The sequence below is a fragment of the Colletotrichum aenigma genome, assembly GCF_013390185.1.
Source record: "Colletotrichum aenigma strain Cg56 chromosome Unknown KSG_Cg56_contig07, whole genome shotgun sequence".
NCBI classification, from domain to species: Eukaryota; Fungi; Ascomycota; class Sordariomycetes; order Glomerellales; family Glomerellaceae; genus Colletotrichum; species Colletotrichum aenigma.
This window is the reverse complement of record NW_023500913.1, coordinates 1,580,169-1,601,566: the sequence shown is the minus strand read 5'-3', so window position 1 is coordinate 1,601,566 and position 21,398 is coordinate 1,580,169. Positions and strand designations below refer to the sequence as shown.

At 54.1% G+C, this 21,398-nt stretch overlaps 8 protein-coding genes across 8 annotated transcripts; 4 read left to right on the top strand and 4 right to left on the bottom strand.

Moving 5' to 3' along the window:
• Positions 1-344: 344 nt before the first annotated feature.
• Positions 345-2,500, top strand: CGCA056_v010698 (Pumilio-like proteiny domain family member 6; the record flags this gene model as incomplete). Its single annotated transcript, XM_037325945.1, has 2 exons — positions 345-615; positions 675-2,500. The coding sequence occupies 2 exons, from the start codon at positions 345-347 to the stop codon at positions 2,498-2,500; spliced, it is 2,097 nt and encodes a 698-aa protein (XP_037175846.1).
• Positions 2,501-5,591: 3,091 nt separating this feature from the next.
• On the bottom strand, positions 5,592-6,181 carry rpb4 (DNA-directed RNA polymerase II subunit rpb4; the record flags this gene model as incomplete). The annotated part of the gene is made up of 3 exons (XM_037325944.1): positions 5,592-5,713; positions 5,775-5,902; positions 5,997-6,181. 3 exons carry the CDS (start codon positions 6,179-6,181, stop codon positions 5,592-5,594), a joined length of 435 nt encoding a protein of 144 aa, XP_037175394.1.
• A 198-nt stretch (positions 6,182-6,379) lies between these two features.
• trs23 (Transport protein particle subunit trs23) lies at positions 6,380-7,280 on the top strand (the record flags this gene model as incomplete). Its single annotated transcript, XM_037325943.1, has 4 exons — positions 6,380-6,408; positions 6,658-6,696; positions 6,749-6,874; positions 6,929-7,280. 4 exons carry the CDS (start codon positions 6,380-6,382, stop codon positions 7,278-7,280), a joined length of 546 nt encoding a protein of 181 aa, XP_037175829.1.
• A 190-nt stretch (positions 7,281-7,470) lies between these two features.
• On the bottom strand, positions 7,471-8,428 carry CGCA056_v010695 (26S proteasome non-ATPase regulatory subunit 4-like protein; the record flags this gene model as incomplete). Its single annotated transcript, XM_037325942.1, has 2 exons — positions 7,471-8,061; positions 8,138-8,428. The coding sequence occupies 2 exons, from the start codon at positions 8,426-8,428 to the stop codon at positions 7,471-7,473; spliced, it is 882 nt and encodes a 293-aa protein (XP_037175395.1).
• An 812-nt stretch (positions 8,429-9,240) lies between these two features.
• Positions 9,241-10,420, top strand: CGCA056_v010694 (uncharacterized protein; the record flags this gene model as incomplete). The annotated part of the gene is made up of 3 exons (XM_037325941.1): positions 9,241-9,427; positions 9,484-9,742; positions 9,799-10,420. 3 exons carry the CDS (start codon positions 9,241-9,243, stop codon positions 10,418-10,420), a joined length of 1,068 nt encoding a protein of 355 aa, XP_037175830.1.
• Positions 10,421-10,612: 192 nt separating this feature from the next.
• On the bottom strand, positions 10,613-11,390 carry TMA22 (Translation machinery-associated protein 22; the record flags this gene model as incomplete). Its single annotated transcript, XM_037325940.1, has 4 exons — positions 10,613-11,022; positions 11,084-11,171; positions 11,237-11,256; positions 11,324-11,390. The coding sequence occupies 4 exons, from the start codon at positions 11,388-11,390 to the stop codon at positions 10,613-10,615; spliced, it is 585 nt and encodes a 194-aa protein (XP_037175397.1).
• Positions 11,391-13,130: 1,740 nt separating this feature from the next.
• On the top strand, positions 13,131-15,833 carry CGCA056_v010692 (uncharacterized protein; the record flags this gene model as incomplete). The annotated part of the gene is made up of 1 exon (XM_037325939.1): positions 13,131-15,833. One exon carries the CDS (start codon positions 13,131-13,133, stop codon positions 15,831-15,833), a length of 2,703 nt encoding a protein of 900 aa, XP_037175831.1.
• Positions 15,834-16,417: 584 nt separating this feature from the next.
• ACE2-0 (Metallothionein expression activator) lies at positions 16,418-20,100 on the bottom strand (the record flags this gene model as incomplete). The annotated part of the gene is made up of 5 exons (XM_037325938.1): positions 16,418-18,813; positions 18,864-18,987; positions 19,042-19,682; positions 19,748-19,843; positions 19,908-20,100. The coding sequence occupies 5 exons, from the start codon at positions 20,098-20,100 to the stop codon at positions 16,418-16,420; spliced, it is 3,450 nt and encodes a 1,149-aa protein (XP_037175398.1).
• Positions 20,101-21,398: the final 1,298 nt, after the last annotated feature.

Here is a 21,398-nt window from a genome sequence, read left to right as displayed (position 1 = left end):
ACTGCAACCAAGGATCAGTCTATGGATGTTGCTGGGGAGGGATCGAGGTGACCTGGCGCACAGTTGGCAATGTTACGTCTTTGAGAGGTACGATAATAGTTAGTAGTAGCACGAAGCTGCTTTCTTAGTGGAGGTACGTACATGCATGGTAGTGGGGTTGATGATTGACTTGAGCTTAGCGCAGTGCTGACCGCCCGGCAATTCAAATAAAAATTTCAGATTTCCAGCACTTTGATGGGCGCTGTAAGCACCATCCGCCAGCCCGTCCGTCCCATTGTTTTCCGAGACAGAGAGCTCATACTTTGCGATTGCTTCTGTTCCCAGCACAACACTCGCACAACACAATGGCTGCCAACGGTGTCAAGGCAGGCAGCAAGCGCAAGACTGCTCCCGCTTTCAAGGGCGCCTCTGACAGCAAATCGAAAAAGACCAAGTTCGAGAAGAAGGCTGCGCCCGTTGAGACCCCCGAGGACGACGAGATGGAGGATGCTGCAGAGTCTTCAGACTCTGACGATGGCGGAGTCAAGCTCAACCCCCGCGAGAGGGCGAAGCAGGCTCAGGCGAATGGCAAGAAGGAAGGCGCCAACTTCGACAAGAGCAAGCAGTTTGAGAAAGGTAGGCCACATAAGTCGGGACCTCTGCGATTGCGACTTGTACTTACAAACATCACACAGGACAAACTTCGAAGGAGTCCCATGCCATCCAGAAGAAACTCGCCCTCGAGCGCAAGGCCGCGAAGCCCCTGGCCGATGAAGTACAACGAACCAAGAAGATTTGGGAGCGATTGAGGAGGAAGTCCCACGTGCCCTCTGAGGAGAGGAAGCAACTCGTCGATGAGCTCTTCAGCATCATCACTGGACGAATTAAAGAGTTTGTCTTGAAGCACGACGCGACCCGTGCTGTTCAGACTGCGATCAAGTACGCGACAGCCGCGCAAAGGAAACAGATCACGAAGGAGCTACAGGGAACGTACGCCCAGCTCGCCGAGAGCAGATACGCCAAGTTCCTTATCGCCAAGCTGATCGTGCAGGCCGACGCTGAGATCAAGGAGATTATCGTTCCAGAGTTTTACGGCAAGGTGCGGAAGCTGATCAATCACCCTGAGGCCTCTTGGATCCTGGACGACATCTACCGTCAAATCGCTACGAAGGAGCAGAAGGCCATCATCCTGAGAGAATGGTACGGCCCAGAATTCGCTTTGCTGGAGCGCAATAAGGATGAGAAGCCGACATCTGATCTGTCCGAGATTCTCGAGGAGAAATCTAGCAAGCGCGGTCCCATCTTGAAAAGTCTCCACGACATGATCAACTCTTTGGTGCAGAAGAAGATGACGGGCTTCACTATGCTGCACGACGCTATGCTGCAATACTTCCTGAACATCAAGCCCGGCACCGACGATTTTACCATGTTCCTCGAGATGATCAAGGACGACGAGACTGGTGACCTGTTGAAAAACATGGCATTTACTCGCTCGGGATCTAGACTGGTGGCTCTTCTCTTGGCCCACGGCTCATCCAAGGACCGTAGGAACCTGCTGAAGGCTTTCAAGGATAACTTTGTCCTTATGTCGGGTGACCCCTTTGCTCACATCGTGATTTTGACTGCCTTCGATGTTATCGATGACACGAAAATGACACAGAAGGCTATCTTTCCTGAGCTGATTGGCGATGACAATGACAGAGCGACGGAAAACATCATCGTTTCCACGACAAACCCCTTTGCTAGGGCGACGCTCTTGTATCTGCTTGAGGGCCAGTCCAGAGCAATCTTCCCTGCTAGCATGAACGAGGATCTTGCAATTCTGAAGGAGGTGCACGAGATTCGCCAGACCACCAGTAAGAAGGATGCCGATATGAGGAGAAAGGAGTTGGTGGTTGCCATTTCTCCGGCTCTCATTGAGGCCGTGGTGTCCTCAGCACAGACATTAGTTGCAGACCCCTTTGGTTGCCAACTTGTTGCTGACGTACTGCTATCTGCCGAGGGCGATAAGACGAAGGCCCTCGAGGCTGTTGCGGCTGTTGCCGCGGGTGATCCCAGCGCGGAGCCCATGGAGGAGGACGGCATTGTTACCCCGGTCCATGTCTCCCGCACACCATTTGGAGGTCGTCTGGTCAAGACTTTGATCGCTGGTGGCAAGTTCAACAAAGAGACCGGTAAAGTCGAGGCTGTTGATCCACCATTGAAGTTTTCCGATATCTTATACCCGGTGATCAAGGATTACATTCTTGATTGGGCCACGGGGCCGAGTTCCTTTGTTGTTCTCAACATGCTTGAGGCCGAGGACTTCAGCCACGCCTCCGAGTTGAAGAAGATGCTGAAGGCCCACAAGAAGGACCTCCAGAGGGCCGCAACGGAGGAGTCTGCGGAGCAAAAGGCGGACCGGGAGGCCAGGGCCCAGAAGGAGGCCGAGAAGAGCGAGAAGGGAGCAAAGAAGGGCAAGAAAGGTGGTGACAAGCCTGTCGGTAATCTCGGCAGCAAGCTCTTGTTGGAGAAGCTCTAGGCGAGGTTGAATGCGAACGGGTTTGCGGAGCAAAAGAGAAACCAAAAGTTATTAATGTTGTTCAGTACTCGCACGCATACGGCAGTGCGGCGACTCGGTGTGCGGACGGCGTCCAAGAGGTTCCCATAGCTGGGTGGCATCAATAGAAGGAGTTTGGTGGTTATCATCTTTGATCATTGAATGTCTCAGTTCCCGCAGCGTTGCAGTTCGCTAACAACTTGAGATCGCCTGACTCACATCTAAGGCCGGCGAAGACAACGGGGTCCAGATGCTGGCAAACTTCGTGGCTTCGGACAGTGTCTCAGGTATCTCGAGACGTAGAGGACGCAACGGGCGTGGTGCATTTAGCCTCCAAGTTTGTCCTACAGTCTGTTTCCGTCCATGACTACCGCCCTTACGTCGTTGAGTGTTGAAGCGAGTTGACCTCGTCAACCACAAAAGCATTGATCCGGCAACAAACATATTTCTTACTCTGAACACGGCCAAGTGAGAGGGCCAACATCGTCAACGTCAACGCCATGAACATGAAATCCAGCCCTCAAACCGCTATAGACGGGACGAAAACCACTAAAGTTGATTCTTGCAGTGTTGACCCGATGATCCGTCCTATCTTGGCACAGGTTCCCCAAATGGAGGTGATGAGGAAGCAGAGGCATGGCCAGTGAATGCTCGAGGTGAACAAGTGAATATACGAGGCGGCGAATAATCAATCGGGTCTGATGTGATTGTCAAATCGCGGCCGAGGGTGGACAGTTCCTACCTAGGACGATAAGAAGCACAAGCTGGACAAGGACTCCTTCAGTCAGGGAAGGTAGGTAAGGGGCAAGTGACACTATCCCATCGTGCCTTCCTTTCATATCTGGGTGACGACACCAACCTACCGCCGTTCAATCCTCCCCTTCCGCGCGCCTGACCCCTTCCATTTCGCTACCCACCTGAAAAAAATCCAGCTAAGCCGCCTCCAGGCGCTGTTGAATCACGCCTCGGCGGCTTTTTCCAACACGTTGGCAACCCGATCGTCACTCTTTTGGCCCAGGTAACTTGGATCCATCACCACTTCACCCATTTCCACTTCGCTACCGTCGCTCTGTGATGGTGGCACGAGGTGTTCTCATACTTTTACCAACATCAATTTCTTCTCGTTACTTGTAACTATTCGCTCACCTCCATTCACAAGAATAGCAGCAACCAACATGCGGCTTGCCCTCACTTCGCCGCCTCAGGCCCAGCAAAAGGCACGCGACGTGCGCAACGCCTGCCTGGCCGGGGAGGATCTCTTTGAATGCCCTGGCGGTTTCAAGGGTTGCTGCACCTCCAGCCCTTGCGGCAGCAAAGTCTGCACGCGCAGTGGTGAAGTCAACGACAAGAAGACGACGACCATCGCAGCTGTCGCCCCGCCCGTCTTGGCCTCGTCGACCCCCATCATTCCAGCGAAGACCCTGCCCGAGAAGCAAGTCGGCGTCACTACCTATTTCAATATCCAGCCAACTACTGGAGGTGGTTACTTCTCAGACAGCCTGACTCTGCCTTCACCCACAATTGTCACCGCGAATCCCAGCATCACCGCCACTCAGGCCTCTGTCCCAGTCATTTCAGCTACCGCACTTGCAACCAAAGAGTCGAATTCCCAGCTATCAGCTGCTGCCAAGGGTGGTATCATTGCTGGTGCTGCTGCAATCGTGCTGATCGTTATCGTTCTCTACTTCATGTGCGGCAAGCAGAGAAGGAAGCTGAGGAATAAGGATTCCATCAACTCCCTCGACAAGCATGGAATCGAGGGCGGCGGTGCTACCGAGGAGGATGGTCATACCGAGCCAGCCAGCCCCTCACAGCCTGATGGACCCCATCAAGGAAGCCACGCGAACGAGACCAGTGATGCGACCAGGCCTGATGACGTCTTTGCATCTTTCGGAGGTAGGTTTTTGATATTGATGACGTTCAAGTTCCTTGACTGACACCTCGCAGGACGATACGAAGAGCCCCAGAGTCGTTTCAACCGGGTCAGCGACATGAGCTCCAACAGCAGAATGATGAATCACCCCGTCAGCCCCATGTCTCGTGAGACTGCCTCTCTCCCAGCTCCTGCACCTCCAGCGTCTGCGGTTGTTGCTAGATCCGTTACCGCCAGCCCTGACTTCGTGTCTCGACTGGGCACAGCAACCCCTGAGCTCCAAGGCCCCCCGCAGCAGGCAGCCATTGCCGAGTTGGCTTCTCCGGGACTCCCCAAGGTCGTCGAGATCCACAGCAGCCGCAGTGGTATCCAGAAATACAAGCCCTACCGTCCCAACGCAACAAACCTGTATCCGGTTGCTGAGACTACGCCCAGCTACCTTACGGGTACGTTGAATGCTACAAAGGAGGAGCGATCTCGCAAGACGTACGTGAACAGCTGGAAAGAGTGGGAGTCAACTGCCTGAGCAAAGGCACGAGGACGCCCATCACTAAGACGGGGGCTAACGACGTTGACGGCCTGTCAGGGGTAAGGATGGTTTGGAATTTTGCCGGCGTTAACGATACCCAGGAATTGCTTTTCTTACTCACTCGCCTGGGCGGGCCGGTTTTTGTCAGAATCAATTCGCAGATGAAGTTTGAGGAATCAGTTTGGGAACTAAGCTAGCCAGGAGACCAGCCTCGCAGGGTCCTTAAGTAGGCCTACTAATAATCGATCGTCTCTAGTCGTAAAACGCGTACCTTTTCATCGTCGCCTGCGCATACTGCGCGAGAGTAAACATAGCTCGTGGCATCCAGCAAGGCGAATGCGCGCGCGTGCTCATGACTGGTCAAATCGTAGGGTATTTAGGTATTCGACACGTACGTACTAAAACAATCTGGTCCCCTCCAGTTTACGCCAAAACAAATGCAGCATGGTTTTCTTATGCAGAAAAATTCCCGGTCCTGTCCCAATTTTATTTATTCTTTCCCCGCCATTTGATCATCTTCCTCTCCTCTCTCGCGTCCGTGTCTCTGGACGTCTCTACCAGGGCGAAGCAGACAAAGTGTCTAGTCCCGAGTCGCGTGCCTACTGGCCGGGCCATTCATTGCTCCAAGGCCACAGCAATCCGGGATTGGTAGTGCGGTCGCTACTAGTGCGTCATCTGCTCTGTAGCTTGCTAATCTCGTCGAGGAGTATTTGCAGGTCGTCATCGCTGATCTTGTCCTGGAGGGACGGGATAAGGGTCTTGGCCTCCTCGGCGGTTTCGCAGCACAGCGAGCCTGCAAGAATGGTAAGTCGGGAGGCTGTCCATGTCGCACGATGACGGGACATTTTGCGTACCTATTTGCGCCCGCTCAAATTTGGCCAGCTGCTTGTGGGCGCTCAGCAGTCGCTCAACGGCTTCCACGTTCTCCTTTTGACGGAAACGGGAAAAGGCATCGAGGTAGTTCAAAGTCTGGGTCAGCATCCTGGCAAGCGCATTAGTGATTGCATTATCTCAAGGCCCAATTCGGTGTTTCGATGGACGGAAAGGCCGTGCTGAACGGCAGGCGCATTGCTCACTCGGTCTCGTTGATGTTCTTGCGATCCATCTTCCGCTTGGCAACCAGCGCATTGATGACAAGGGAAGCTTCTGACAGCGTGAGAGTGTCCACGTGTTGGAATTCGCCGAGGTTCAGAACGCTCGACGCTTCCTCGCTGCCGGGCGGCGGAGGCTTCGGGCGCGACGTGGGTGCGTGATGGGACATGTTGGGCGTATCGTGAGGATGGTGGTGTTTGGCTTAATCGTCGATCGCGACCACAGGCGGGAAGAGACGCGTATAGTAGGCAATGCTGCGGGCGGTGACGGGATAAACGTTCGAAATTAGTATGTCGTAGAATCAGAAACGTCGGCGCGGAAGCATTGGCTGTAGCGTGTAGTGTGATTGCGTGAGGCTGAAGGCTTGATGAGAGTTAAGAATGACTCCACTGGCAGGTAGTCGGAGTAGTGCTCCATGTGTGTTGCTTGCTTTCGGTTTGGTCCACCGGCCTTCGGGGCTAGTGCAGCCGCGGCCGCAGGGGTGAATGCCAATTCATGGGTGTGGCTGTAGTAGGTGGCCGCTGTGTGGCAGTAGCCACCTTAGCAAAGGCCAACTGAGGTGTCGAGTTGACCACGGGATTGGCGAAAAGTGAGATAGATCAACATCGATGAGAAGAGGCCAGGTCAGAAACCTCATTTCATCAGAAGAGTCGCCAGCTGTGAGCTGATCGGACCGATAGTCATGTACGTGCCGTCCCGCGTCGTGTCCTGGAGGAGTTGACTGACCTAGACACAGGACCGTATTCGCGCTCATCGTCATCAACAAAGCAGGCGGTTTGATTTACAACCGAACCCTCCACGATGGCGGCCTCAACCAGCTAAGCACAAATGACTATCTTGTGCTTGCAGGCACCTTCCACGGGTGAGCAGGGCCAGGCAACATCCATCTACCCCAATGAAGCTGACATGGCTACAGCATCCATGCCATCACCGCCAGGCTTCACCCCCTGAAGAACCAGCAGGCAGCAGCCGCAGCTGCTACAGCAGCAGCGGGAGGAATTCCCAGCCGCCCGGAGCCGCCGTCAGGGCTCGAAGTCATGGAGACGGAGAACTTCAGGTTGCAGTGTTTCACTACCATGACGGGCACCAAGTTCCTGCTCTTCACCGACACAACGCAAACCAACATTGATGTGATATTACGAAGGATATACGATCTCTACAGCGACTACGTCATGAAAAACCCCTTCTACCAGCTGGAGATGCCTATTCGTTGCGAGATGTTTGAGCGGAAGCTCCTATCATACATTAGAGAGATCAACAATCGATAGATTGTGACTAGACAGGCGGCTTGTGTGACGAGGGTTATGAGCTTTTCATTCTTGAACCGGGAAGGGAATTATCATGTAATGGCGTTTGCGGAGTACCAGGACCTTCTATTGGGACCAAGCCAGTATTCTATTTTACACACTCATGGTGATGACGCAAACAAACCATCGATCAGGGAGGCCTCAGTTCCGATTACGAGGTATCCATCCTGTCATCGTCTTTCTTGTCGTTCTTCTTGCTCGACTCGCCTCCGTCCTTGTTGAGCAGGGAGGCATTCTCGCCTTCCTCCTTGATATCATCCAGCGATCCCTTGCCCGCCGCATCGGCCTCCTCGCGCGCCTTCTTCTCCTGTCTTGCCTTCTCGTCCTCCATACTCATACGCAGGGCGAGGGCAAGTTCCGGGTCCATAGCCGGATCGAAGTCGAACTCTCCAAAGTTTCCGCCTCCGCCGCTCTCCATACCACCGCTACCACTACCACCTGCGGCGTCACCCAGCAGGATAGGGCTAGAGATGAGCTGGTCGCTGAGCAACTTGCTGCTTGGGGGGATGACGACAAGGTGGGAACCTTCGCCACCCTTGACACTTTCGTTGAATGCTTGCAGCTTCTTCTGGGTGTCGTCATCGTCGAGGTCACCGAAGAGCACGAAATCGACCGAGATGTTGCCCTTCTTCATCTTCTTCGCCAACTGCACCAGCTTCTTCTCTTCCTCCTCGATAGGCGAGCAAACGAAGACGATTATCCGTTGCCTTTGGGACTTGTTCTGACGGTGCTTGAGGGCGAGCTGCAAGAGGCACGGAGGTTAGCGGGGAAAGGCCGGGTCAGAGCATTGAGAAGGTGAATCATTCAGATGCACTTACACCAGCGACTTGGATGCCCGTTGCGAGGTGTGATGAGCCCTTGATCTTGGTCTTGGTGCGGTGCAAGCCGTCGAGGATCTTGCCCTGGTCTGTCGTGAGAGTGACCAACACCTCGGGTCCCTTGCCCCCCATGCTCATGAGGCCGACAGAGGATTCGGGGTTGCCGTTGGTAATTGTCTGAAAAATTACATTGACGGCGTCGGCTTGGGAATCGAATCTTGTGGGCTGGTAGTCCCCGTTGCGACTGCTTTCGCTGTTGTCAACGACGACCATCACCGCTTCCAGGACCATCTTGACGGTGGTGCGAATAGCCGGCTATCAAATGAAGATGGTGTACGGAGGGATTTGAAGGATCAAGTCGTGGCGACCGACAGATTCGAGTCGGTGGGAAAACTTGTGAAAAAGTGTTGTGGTGAATGTGTTGGTGAATGGTGCAGCTTCGGATGGCTGAGGGCGAGCTTGGTGTAAGGTGGGCGGGTGGGAGAGCTCCTGCGTAAGGCAGTTCAGCCTGGCGATACTGGTTGCGTCCATGTACTGGGTACCTGGAAGGTGCAGCTGGCTTGCCTTTCTTATAAGTACCTGGCTCGAAACATAGCAACACTACCGACCTAGACACCAAGCACCCAGATTGGTCGTCAGTGCTGTCAAAACCCCGTTCACCCTCATGTGCGAAAGTCCTCTTCTACAGGGGCTACCGCTGATCACCCCTCAAAGCCTCGCCAACACTCGCAAATTGAAATCCCAAATACGTAGTGTAAGCCTTCGTTTATGCTATAGACAAATGAGTCCTTCATACATCACCTAAATACTTGCCGAAGTTGTTCGTCGTTGTCGGCAAGCATCGAAGGAGGGATCTACACAGGGTGACAACCACCACAACAGGCCAGAATATCCCGGCACCACTAAGGGAGTCCCGTCCGGGTACGATTATGTAAGACGCTGCCTGTTGAGTTTGTTTACTTCCCGGAGCGCTAGCCACTCACAACACGGCTTCCGCCCCCGTCATCTTTAGCTCAGCATCTCCCACGCTTTCGTCGCGACCGGGCTGTTATCTCATCGCCTACTACCATCGCGCAAAACCCTCTCGCGCACATACTACCAATATGCCTCCCGCACGATCAAAGAAGAGATCCTCAGACGATATTGATCAGTCTACTACAATGCAAAAACAGACGATACCTACCAAAACGGGCACCCCCCCTATGTTGAGCAGCAGTCCAAGCAAGAGGCAGAGGCTTGGAATCACGCTGGAACAGAAGCAGGCGATTATTGACAACTTGCAACTGGAAAGTATGTTCAAGACTCCAATGACAAGTCAATGAGCGCGTGTTTAACGGCAAAAACAGTCACGGATCGCGCCAGAAGACTACGCGCACAGTACAACCAGCAGGCCCAGACTCTGCGATCACGCATTCAGATGCGTGTCAATCGCGTACCCCGATCTATGCTGAAGATGACCATGGCCGACTTGGTAGCTAGAGCCGCCGAACAGCAAAAGCGTCTTGAAGCATCTTCGCGCCCACCTCCAGTGCCAGAGAAGGACTTCCCTCCACGGTCAAGTCCCCAGAAGCTCGCACTTCCAGCGCGATCCACAAAGCGATTGAGGTTGGTATTTCATTCTTCGGCTGTGCTGATTGATGTACGCTAAACCATGAAAACAGCGATGCCATGACAGGCGGAGATAAGGAGAATGAGCGGATCGTAAACCCCAAAAAGAAGCACCGGGCAGGCCCTTCCGCGACTGCTTTGAGCTCATCTCAGATTCTGTCGCCAACATCGTCCAATACTCGATCCCTGATCCGCGACCGACCTCTATCGTCTCCATCGAAATCTCATGTTGGCCGACCACCGTCATCTCCAGTCAAGCAGCACAATAGTGCTCGTTCAGCACTGTCTAACATGGTAGAAAAGGCAAAAAAGACCAGCCGCCCAGCCGCCCAGCGGGCGTTGGCATCCTCTACGAACAGCTCGAACGCATCGGCCCCTGTAAACGCGTCAGCTCCTGCGACTACACGAACCAAGCGGGCCAACACGACAACAGCGGCCAAAGCACCATCTCGACCGGCGACGCGGACAGGCAAGCGAGTGAGCGACTCCAGCGAGGGTAGCACGGGAACTGTTGTCAAAAAGACGGCGGCTGCGGCGCCCACCACTACGAAACGGACTGTCATGGGTGCAATCAGGAAGGGTGTTGGCGCCGCGACGACCAGAAAGCCAGCAGCTCCAAAGTTAGCACCAGCGTCCACAGCAGGGTCAACCAGGGTGTTGCGGAAGAGAGCATAGATGTCCACCCCCTAGATGATGGTTCGTCGGGTACCTTTATTGTTTTACTCTGGCGTTGAAGATGTCTTCATGGCGTACCTGGCAGGAACAAAGGGCGTTGAGCTTGAGGGAGTTGCGTGGGAATAACGACTGTGAGAAATGACACTCAGGAATAGTCAATTGACATTGTACGCCCTCCGATGGTACGACTCATTACGAGCTCGACTTCTTCTTCTTATCCTCCACCAGTTCAATGTTGTCCTCGGGTATCTCCTTGTACTTCTCCAGCAAAAACTCCTCAATCTCGTCGCTGACGTCGCCCTGCACGACAATCTCCTCACTACCGCTCGGAGTTTTGGTTACGGAAGAGCCGGTAGCAAACTTCTTCCCAAACTCCTTGGCGACCTTTTTGTTCTCTAGTCCAAAATGTTCCAAGCCAGACACGGACGTGACGAACTTTCTCTTGTTGCGTTCAATTCTCTTGATCGTGACCGTACTCTTGGCGAGCTTATCGGCTTGCTTCGCCTCGGCGGCCTCGGCCTTGGCAGTTTTCTTTTGGGCATCTTTAGCAGCTCGCTTCTGGGCGTCTACGGATAGGGATGCTGTTGCTGCCTCGAGGGCCTCTGTAATAATTCGTCGTAAGTATCGTACTATGTCGCTAGACTGGTGGTGTGGTATTTGTACCTGCAGACCAGATTCTCTGATACAGCTCGGGTTGGTTCTTTTGGAGCCACTCCTGGCACTTCTTCACGGTGCCTCCATATTCGCAGTACTATATTAGTCAATTGGGATGAGTACGTCGGACGCCCTAAGGGTTGCCATCGTTCTGAAGCGTACCTCTGGGGGGAGAGTGCAAACTAGACGTGGGGTAAAGCAGGTCAGAATTCGCGCCTCGAGTGACATTACAATGCGCCTGTTACTTACCGCCGCAGTAGATTACGTGGCGACCTTGAGGCTCGCCTGAGGTCTCTGACTTGTCATTGTCGGCCATAACGCAAGAAAGGGCCGAAGCAGAGCAGGAAACGGAGATGTAGAGAAAGAAAGTGCTCGCGAAGTGAAGCACGGGGTCGAGGACGGAAGTAGACGCGTGCCTCTCAAGTCTCTTCCAAGGACGGCCGACTGCGGGGTTGATCGATGGCGGGGCATGCATGAACTGCCACAGCAGACCACCTTACGTTGATTACCTAAGTGACGTGGCTTGAACTCCAGCCACAGACAACGCCGAGTGGGGTAACCATCGCAACCGTCAAAGTAAACCTCTACGCTTGTCTGATGCCCTCGGTTGCGTCGAGCCGGCCGCTCGATCTCAGGCCGCCGTCTTTTAATTCCTCATACCACCAGGCCAACGTCGTAGCTAAGCACGCTATGGCGAATGTATCACGCAACATTAACATCAAAAAGACGTGTATGCTGCTGCCGACGCGAAAATCGAATACAGAAGTCAGGACCGAAAGTTCATCAAATTCTTGCATAACCAGTCTCAACGAAATCCATGCGCCAGTCAATAGTTTGTTCTCCGCAAGGCCAGGTTAGAGGCCCTTCAATTCATGGCTCGCGGTTGGCCGAGTGGCCTGCCTCCAATCCCCGTCGCATCTAAGCGCCGGGTTGATATCCAGCATCGTCATTGGCCGGTGACTCGACAGTCGTGCATCTCCAGTAAGGATGGCTCCCACCTCCCGCCTCTTGAATTCGCGCGCGCCAGCCAGTCGCTGCTCACCCATCCCATGGTCGGCCTCTGTGATCCAAAATTAGACACGTCTTCGAGCTTACTGATTGGGTCGAAACATTGCTCGTGGCCCGATGCAGTAGCCCTTTCGGATGGAGATGGGCTCTCTCGTCTTCCCATCACCGCCTTCTCGCCCTCTCATGCGCCGGCAACACGTCCATTTCGGGTCACTGCAGCCTCTTCTAGCAGGTGTGCTGCATGTGATGCTACGCAGTAAACGCATTGCTTCGAAAATGCTGCGCTGTCCCTCCGTCGTGGTCGCATTTGGCCATGCTACTGCCCCATCATGGGCGTGTGCGTGGAAGCCAAGGCAGCGTGCTTCGCAGCCCACTCGTGCGGACACCATCTTAATTAGCCGCCTCCAGCAGTGAAGAACAAGGTCTCTCACGAGACTATATCACTCGGCGATGGCCAACCGTCGGGCCTCCTATCCTTTCCTCCCCTTCTCTCATCACTTTCACCACCGCCCCATTGTTGTCACAAACTTGAGAGCTTCATTGACTGAAGCGGCCTGTCGTTATTTTCGTTTTTCTCTCTTCATTTCCAAAGCGGCGCAGGTCGTCAACCGATTGTCTGGTATTACCAAACGTCGCATTTTGCCTATATTTATACCGTTACAGTACATCGACCCGCAAGTCTATATCAGGATATCTGACTGCATAAGGGAAGATGGCTGAAAGCGATCAGTTACAACCATCAACATATAGACCTCCTTCACCTTCGCAGGCTCGAATGGCAGGGAGGTCGCTTAATACTATAATGGAGGAGGAGACCGAGGAGACTGAGGTTCGTCAGTATGCCACCGACAACAGGGGACTTCGAGATCCGGCCTCAAAGCTCAATATTGAAGCCTGGCTGTCACCGCTGAGTGATCACTTTCCCACTCCACGTGGCTTCCACTTTCTCTCTGCACCCATCTTGCCGTCCTCGCCGTCAACGACCTCAAACGACGAGGGAAGCCCTCCATCTACAAACTCGAACCCCTGGAACAACCGAGCAAGCGTCATGACGGACGTCACAGAGTTCGACGATCTATATGATGTCAGTGATGAAGATGTGCAACCCGCGCTTCGAAGAATGCCCTCGCGTAAGTCGTCAATTAGGAGACGCAATTCGATCCGCAACGAGGTCCCGAAGCAGTCCGCAGGCGGGGTTCGCAGGGCTTTACCTCCTCTCGTCATTCCTGCCGGTCGAAATGCATCCACCGAAGATTGGTCTGCGGGCCTCAAGAAAGCTCTCGCATCCCCAGTGCCGCCCACGCCGCCGACCCGAGTCGAGATGTCTCCTGCCGTGGTGTCTTTCATGCAGACTCAGCAGTCGCAAGAGGTCCCCACCATCTCTGCACCGCCGTCACTAGATGGAAGTCTGAGCTCTGAACAACTAGCACACATGTCGGCGCCTCCGACTCCTATCATCGGCAGTGAAGGTGGAGACAAGAATGAGGAAGATTGGTCTGGCGTTCGACTTCAACCTGGAGCCCTGGCGACACTACATGCCCTTTCTGGGGATAACGATAGCTTGCATGAGCACGAGGGTGAGCTCACCGAACAAGTGATTGAGCTCCCACAAGAACCAGTATCCGAAATGCGCCAACAGCCTCTGAGAATCGTTACGAATCTTCGCCCGCGGCCACAACGCGTGGCTGCGCTCTCACCCAGCACCCATCGCCGGTCTCTCGCCGATCTCACCAAGCTCGACATTCCCTCTCCAGGGGGCTTTTTTTCCGGTCTTTCTCCACGAACCAGAACTACTTGGCACATGCCTTCCAGATCGCCCGAGGAGATGATGCCTCCCACATCCACCACGGCAGAGCAGTTCTACCGCTGCCCATGGAACATGAACGCCTCCGTCCCCCCTCTGCCGATTGCACAGCCCAGGCTTATCGCCAATGAGAGCGATGAGTCTGTCGAGCAGTTCTACCGCAACTCTCTGCCCTCACCCAATCTGATCGTTGAGCAGGTTGTGGAGGTCAGGAACGAAGTCCCTGACGAAGACGACATGCCCACCGCTAAGCCAATCGTCCCGACGATCTTCTCAACTAAGTCGAACACATTGGCCGAGCCAGCTTCGCCGGAGCTTGATGATGCGCCAACTGAGATTGTCACCGTCTATGACCCGGAGTACGCCCGCAAGCAGCAAGAGGTTGCTCTCTCCAATCTCGACCGGACTGAGATGTGGCTCATGGCTCAGCGCGCATACCTAAAGCCAGTCGAAGCCGAAAGCGATGGGGAAGACAACAACAAAAATCTTGATACCATACCTGAGGTTGTGGACGAAGACGCCGAGAACCTGCCAGAACCAGAAACCGTCACTGTTCCTATGAAGAAAACTGTTCGCTTTTCCGAGTTTGTGGCCAAGACCAACATTCCCTGCCGTCTGCCATCCAAGCTTCTGAGGCAGGAGTCCGCGTACTACCGTGCTTTCCAGGACTACGTCATCCGCTCCAGCAGACAAGACGTCTTCGTCCACCAACTTCCACGCTTTGAAGCACTGCAGGCTCAGCGTGTCTGCCTCCGGGAGTTTCACCGCAATCAACTTCTGGGAAAGTACCAACTCAGTGTCGTCCCCCAGTCAGCCAAGAAACGTCTCAGTGCCAACGTCGCCCGTGGCGATGACGTTCTCATTGATGACCCCGAAAAGATCAAGCGTGAAAAGGAACACGAAGCCATGTCCCAGATGGCCATCTCTGCATGGCATGTTGCCGCCATCAGAATGTTGAACGGTGGGAAGCTGATCTCAGCTCCTGTTGCTAAGCGTCTCGCTCGCGTCTCGCGCATGGCGCCTGGTCGTGATGGTGTTGCCCGCGACAGAGCTCGAGTTCTCGATCTTGGGGGACAGTCTACGTGTGACTGGGCATGGCACTGCGCGCTGCAATATCCCAACACCAAAATTTACACTGTCACAACCAAGACAATCCGCCAGCTGTCCAACTCCAACGTCCGAGGCCCCCCCAATCACCGCCAAGTGGCCGTCGAGAGGCTTACTCGCCTGCCCTTCAAAGACGACCAATTCGACCTCATCTCGGCGCGTGAGTTGCACAGCATCCTCAAGTTCGTTGGCGAGAATGGTGAAGACGAATGGGAGACGTGCCTGAAGGAATGCCTGCGTGTCCTCAAGCCAGGCGGCTATCTTGAGTTTTCTGTCCTCGACTCGGACATTATGAATGCCGGCCCTCTAGGCTTGGCTAAGAGCGTCGAGTTTGGCTTCGACCTCAAAACGTTGGGCTACGATCCCAACCCTACAAAAATGTTTCTCGGGCGGCTCTCACGCGCAGGCTTCGACGAGGTCCGCCGGGCGTGGATGTGCCTGCCCGTAGGCGCGCGTCGCCCTTCACAGCAGCAGGGAAAGCCCCTTCCCTCGCTGCCCGCCCGGGTTAGCCCGACGGGCCAGGAGGTGCGGACGGTGACGATGGAAGCCATGGTCACAGGCAGCACCGACGGAATTGCCAACGTGACGGGCATTGTTGGCGGTTGGAGCTGGGAGCGCTGGCTGCTGCGCTGCGAGATGGAAAAGGTCAGCGGTGAGCTGCGGCTTGCCGACATGGTGACGGAGGGCGCAGCCATGAGAGAGGCCGGCAAGAGTGTTGAGGGCGTCTCAGCCATTGTCGAAGAGGGCAGAAGCTGCGGTGCCGGGTGGAGGATGTTGAGCGGGTACGCGAGGAAGCCCAAATCCGGCACGGGGCTCATTTCTGTCGGCATTGCAGCATAATTGTTTGGGGCTCGGGGTCACAGCTGTCGAATCTACGCAAAGAACATGTTTGTTCTTTACTCACTCTTTTCCTTATTTCTTATGTGCAAAGGGGGCGGGGAGGACCGAAGTGGAATCAACGAGACACGAAGAGACGGATTAACGTTAGTTTGGAGATGTGCGTACATACGGATGATATAGGTGTAATGCATGAAATCATGTGCCGGGAACCGGCTGCTTTCTCAGTAAAGATGGGGTCGGCGCAAAGCCAGCGCATGCAAATGAATGATATTCAATGACACCGACATGCACGCGCTTTCTGTGTGATTTATGTGCAATTTTGAACGAGACGGCCATAACCGAATACCAATGGCTCCGAAGGTTTTTGTATGCGCTGCAAATCAGTCACTCATCGACAGACCTCTTGAGAACAGTAAATGGTTTTTCAATTCTTCAGGCCGTTTTGGCCCTTTGATGTCGTATCATTAGATGTTACGCTAAATCCAAAAGTACTGCAAAAACTAGGGGTATTTGGGAAACGACGATCCCAGCCTTTACACGACACATGAATAAAATCAACTGATCTACCCAAATCCCAACCGGCGCTATGGGTTGATATCCATCTTCTCGCCAGGAGGCGACATCGGTTTTACGTTTATGGTATCGCTATCGCCCATCCTCTCTCTGTCCTCAATGCCAGACGATGTTGAGGGAAGCAGCGACGAGTCTCGGGGTGTCTTGGCCGACGAGGGTACAATAACGTTAAGAACGCAATCATCCAAATGCTCATAAAATTCCTGGGCTGTGCCGAAGAAGCCTTGGCAGATGGAACATTGAGCGCCATCGCCGCGGACATTGCCGGATCCACTAATGATTAGTTTCCGACTGTTGGGTGGTGTCTGTTCCACGTTATGGACGGATGTCAAGTGTCGTTTGAACACGTCGGCTCGGTTGAACGCTTTTTCGTACGCAGTACCCACTCCGGGACAAAAGGGGCATATCATGGTGCCCTTATAGTGTGTTAGGGCATGCCGATTCTTGTCATACTTCCGGGCGAAGCCCTTGATATGATATTCGCAAGTCTCTATCGGACATTTCTCCGGCCGCTCCTCCTGATGAGTAAGCATATGTGCTGCTAGATCCTTGAACACTCTTCCACAATCAGGATGAGGACATCGCGTTCGATTGTCGAGAGTCTTTGTTGAAGGACTACTCAGTTGCGAGGGTACCATGGGCTCTGCCGGTGCGATCAGCATCGGGATAGACGGCGGAGCTGCTGCTATCATAGCAGGGCCAAAGTTCGGGGAGCGGATTGGCGCGGGCGGGGGCGGCGCCTGTGTAAAGTATTCCGGCGGCGGTTTGTAGTCCCCCTCTTCACCTCCACTGGACTCGTCGTTGTCTTGGATGTCGACGGATTGCCGCACTTCTCGCATCCAGTCCTTCAAAATGGTCATAGGCGGCCAGTCACCGCTGGCCTTTCCACCTCTGTGCGGATTGAAATGAGCTCTGCGAAGATGCGCTGCCGCGTTATAATAAGCCCCGTAACGCTTTTGCGTGACGCAAGCCTTACACTTCGACAAGGGAACCACTGGCTGAGGTAAAGCCGAGCTGTAATTGTCTGGCTCGGTACACACCCAGCGCTTTACCAGGGCAGCATGCTTCGCGTCGGTGTGTCTTCGTAGCTCATGCTCACCACGAAATCCCTCCGGGTATTCGTTACATTTGATGCAATAGACTCGACGCAGTGGCGGTCGTTGATATGTTGGACGTCCTCTTCCGCCTGCGACTGGTGACTCCAAGGGCCTCATGGGTCCACGAGGAAACGTTGGGCTCTCCCCAACTGTATGTCGACGGCCCAAAGGGTCCATTGCCTGTGGAGATGTCATGTAATCCAGCCCTCCTCCGGCAAATAAGTCTCTTTCCGGGAGTGGGGCCGGGTTCGGGATCCAGGGGTCGCCTAGCGCTCGGGGATCGTGCATCGGTCGCCTTGGTTCGTCTCCGGGCTTGACCATTGGCGGCAGTACAAGAGAACTGGCTCTTGCAGGAATCCTTTGCCTGAGAAATCCATTAAAAACGGCCGTGCCTTCCGTATCGCCATCTCCAAGGCGCATCAAGAAATCCGCGGAAGACGAAAATCCGTGCTGCGCCCACAGATCTTTGCGTACAATCATCAACAGGGCCTCCACCACCATTCTGTCGCGCTCATCCATGCTGTAAGCTTGCTCGTCCAAAAGCATCGGCCCCGAGCCGACAAAGATGGTAACTAGAAGCTTGTAGACGCTGTGCATTGCTTGTGCGCCGGTACTTCCTCTCCACGTAGTTGGCGTTTGCACTGCATGACGCCTAGGCAGAAAGGACGTCATGTCAATGAAGATCGTTCGTACAACGCTGAATATACATAGAGATATGAAAGTGGCCAGCCACGTCTTTGCGTCTTGAGGGCCTTTCCTCATCGTCACCCCTTCGAACGCTTGGAGGAACTGTGCCATGTAGTTATAAAGCAAGCGATAGTGTGCGTCGTGGTCGATCTCGTCCGCAAACAAAGCTCGATGAGGCGGCCCGCCTTCTATCCGGATGGATGGTTCGGGTTGCTGGAGATCCCAGAAGATGACTTCCCGCAACAGGAGTTTTGCTCGGTACAAAACCGGGAACGCTGCCTCTTCCATCTCTCTTGTCGCTGCAATCAAGCCGCTGGTTTTAAGGAGGTGGAGAAAGTTGTACGATGTTCCACCTCCATTCCAGCTTGCCGTCAGAACGCTCAAGATCGGCGGTGGACGCTCAACTGCTTCTCGAGAGTAGTTGGAAAGGGTAGGATTTGTCAGTGATAGACTGGCAAGCTCTTCTGTCCACCAAAAGCCGTCGTCGAAGTCCAGATTTTCTTTCACGGCGTGGAGTATGTCAGGAGGTATTCGATAGATATTTTCGAGGTGTTCGTTCATACTCCTCCTCTGCGCAAGCGGAGACGTTATCGGAGTTTGGGTTTGCCTGGGTGACACGGGAGCTACGGGGTGTTAAGTTCAGCTGCAGGATTTCGGCATGCAAACAACTGACCTGAAAGCATTATGTCGGAAAAGGCCTCCAATGGCCCGCGATGACAGCCAATAACTCGCCAAAACTCGCTGCTCGGACTCATTGGTTGATCGGTACAATAGTAGCAAGGCTCACTGGAATCGCACTGTCAACCGTCAGTAAACTTACACCCGGCGTCTCCAGGGCCTCGTGTTCTTACTGGCTGTTTCGTCACCATGCAGCGCAAACAAGGCCCGGAGTCCTGGAGTAGCCTGAGCTCACCAATGGACTGCAACCGAGATTGTCCCACCCTGCTGCGCTTCAAAGGTGGAAGTAAAGGGTCGACTTCGGAATCCACAGAACCTCTTCCAGGCCCCGAGGGATCGCTGATAAGCGAGTAGGACTGTAAGGTATCGCGACGGTCTCTCGGCTGACCCGCAGTCGTCAGGGATGCTAGTTGTGCACCGCTTGAGGGATTTGGCAGTTGTAAAGGGAGTAGTTGTTTGCTAGCCTCGGGTCCCCAAGATCTCGTCGTCGAGTATTCGGGAAAAGGAATGGGCGGGGTGTTGCCAACAGACATGCCTGAGTCCCTATGGACATGAATGCTGTGTTCTCGCGCGTGGGCATCTCGATCCTCTTTGTTGTAGAAGCCGTATATGTAATGTATGCAGCGCTCATCCCAGCATTTGTAAGACGGAGCTCGCGACGATGGTGACAAACTATCCCTCATCCTCCAACCGCGAACGACTGGGTCATAATTTGCCAGATTGCGATCGAACCAGGCCGCATAGCCTGCGGGTGCCTCATCGTACAGCGACCGCCTGAGCGCCTCCATCATACTTGGGTCTGAGAGATCGTGGCCTGCGAGAAAATTAGGCATTTGACAGAAAAGGGTATTTGGGGGATGCACTCAAGCAGACACCTACCCTGCTCCAAGCAAGCAGTCTCAATGCATTCGCATCGATACTGCAAAGATCTTGCCTCTTCCAACTCGGAGACGACTGGTATACTGCTCGAGATTTCTAATGAAATTTGTTTAATATTCGGTCCATTCAGGTCCATAAAGGCTTGGGGAATGGAACTTACGGTGATGACCGGAGTATGTCTGCAACACGCGTAGCTTATGGCGGAGCATATCAAGCTCCAGCTTGACATTTGGGCCATACTTGGCGGGCAACAAGGCGGCAAGTTTTGCTTGAATCTCTGCTTGCTGATCAAGAAGCTGCCGGATGGCTGTATCGACGGCCGGGTCGGGGAGATTGTGAGGATCGGCCGCCATTCCTCCCGGGCCTCGAAGGCGTCCTCCTCCAGCCGACGACGAAGACACTACGTAAGTGCTCGATGTCAAGGCAGGACAGGGCTGACTGGCAGTTAGAATTTACGGCAGTGCAAGAAACTCTCAGTCTCGCTGGCGTCGGAAAAAATGGCTGGATTACACGTCGCCGCGCTTTGCGTGATTGCATCAACTGGCAGCTTTGGACACAGATTTCATGATCTCGCTTCAGCCGTTGCTGGGTGTGCAGGCACTGCGAACAGGATTTGCGTCCTAAGTCGGGGAGGCTTGCGGCTGCGAGCTGGTCGAAGGTCGTGGTGTCTTTGCTGCTGTAGCTGTGGCTGTTGGTGTTGCTGCTGCTGTTGTTGACTTTGTACGAGGTCAAAATGGCCAGAACAGCAGATGGTCGGGTTCATGGCTTATCCCTAAAGCCCACCACGCCCGCGGCTCGAAATTCTCGCCTGCTTGTTCCCAGTACGCGCAGATCCCTTTCTCGGGCAGATGAATGATTTGCCTTTTGGGTCTGTCCAGTCCAAAATTTGCCTCCCTCTCGCCGGGGGTTCTTGCTCAGGGTTAAGGGAAGTGAGGTGAAGTGTGTAGGTATGGATGCTGAAGGGGTCGAAAACGAAACCATACAGCAATAATACCGGCGCTTGCTGGGTAGGGCAAGGGGGTCGGAACCGAATCGGACCAGGCCCGGTTTCCAGGTCCCCTAGTTCCCGGTGTTCAATCGTCAGTTGAGAAAGTGCGTCGGCGTTGGCGAGTGAGGTAGGGTAAGGTAAGGCAAGGCAAGGTATGAATGATATGCGGTCTCCGGTCTTGTTTCCGATTCAAGCTTTGTCCTCCACAGTGCTCTCTGTTATCGGGACGCTTTCTATCACCAAGACGAAGATTGGATGCAGCACAGTCAAGTCATGACAGGAAGAGAGGAAGAAGAAATTTTGTGAAATTAAATAAGACCCGAAATTCGCTCCAGCGATGTGGTGGTTCGCCGTGGTTGCATTGAATAGCAGGACCGCACCGCACCCGATGAACATTCTGCTGGGCTCCTCCCTCATTGGGGTGATAGCTCTTTTATTAATAATGGGCAGGGTTGATTTGGGGAAGTGGGGCGCGTGGCTAACGGCGATGATTAGATAGACGACAGCGAGCTTCGTACTTGCTAGTGGACAATGGCGATGGCCTGTTGGTAAAGTCGTAGGCAGCATGTAGCAAGTAACATGGCATGGCATGGCATGCAGTGGGTGGAATGTGTGGAAGGGGGACGGACGCGGACGGGGACTGGGACTGGGATTAGGATTGGG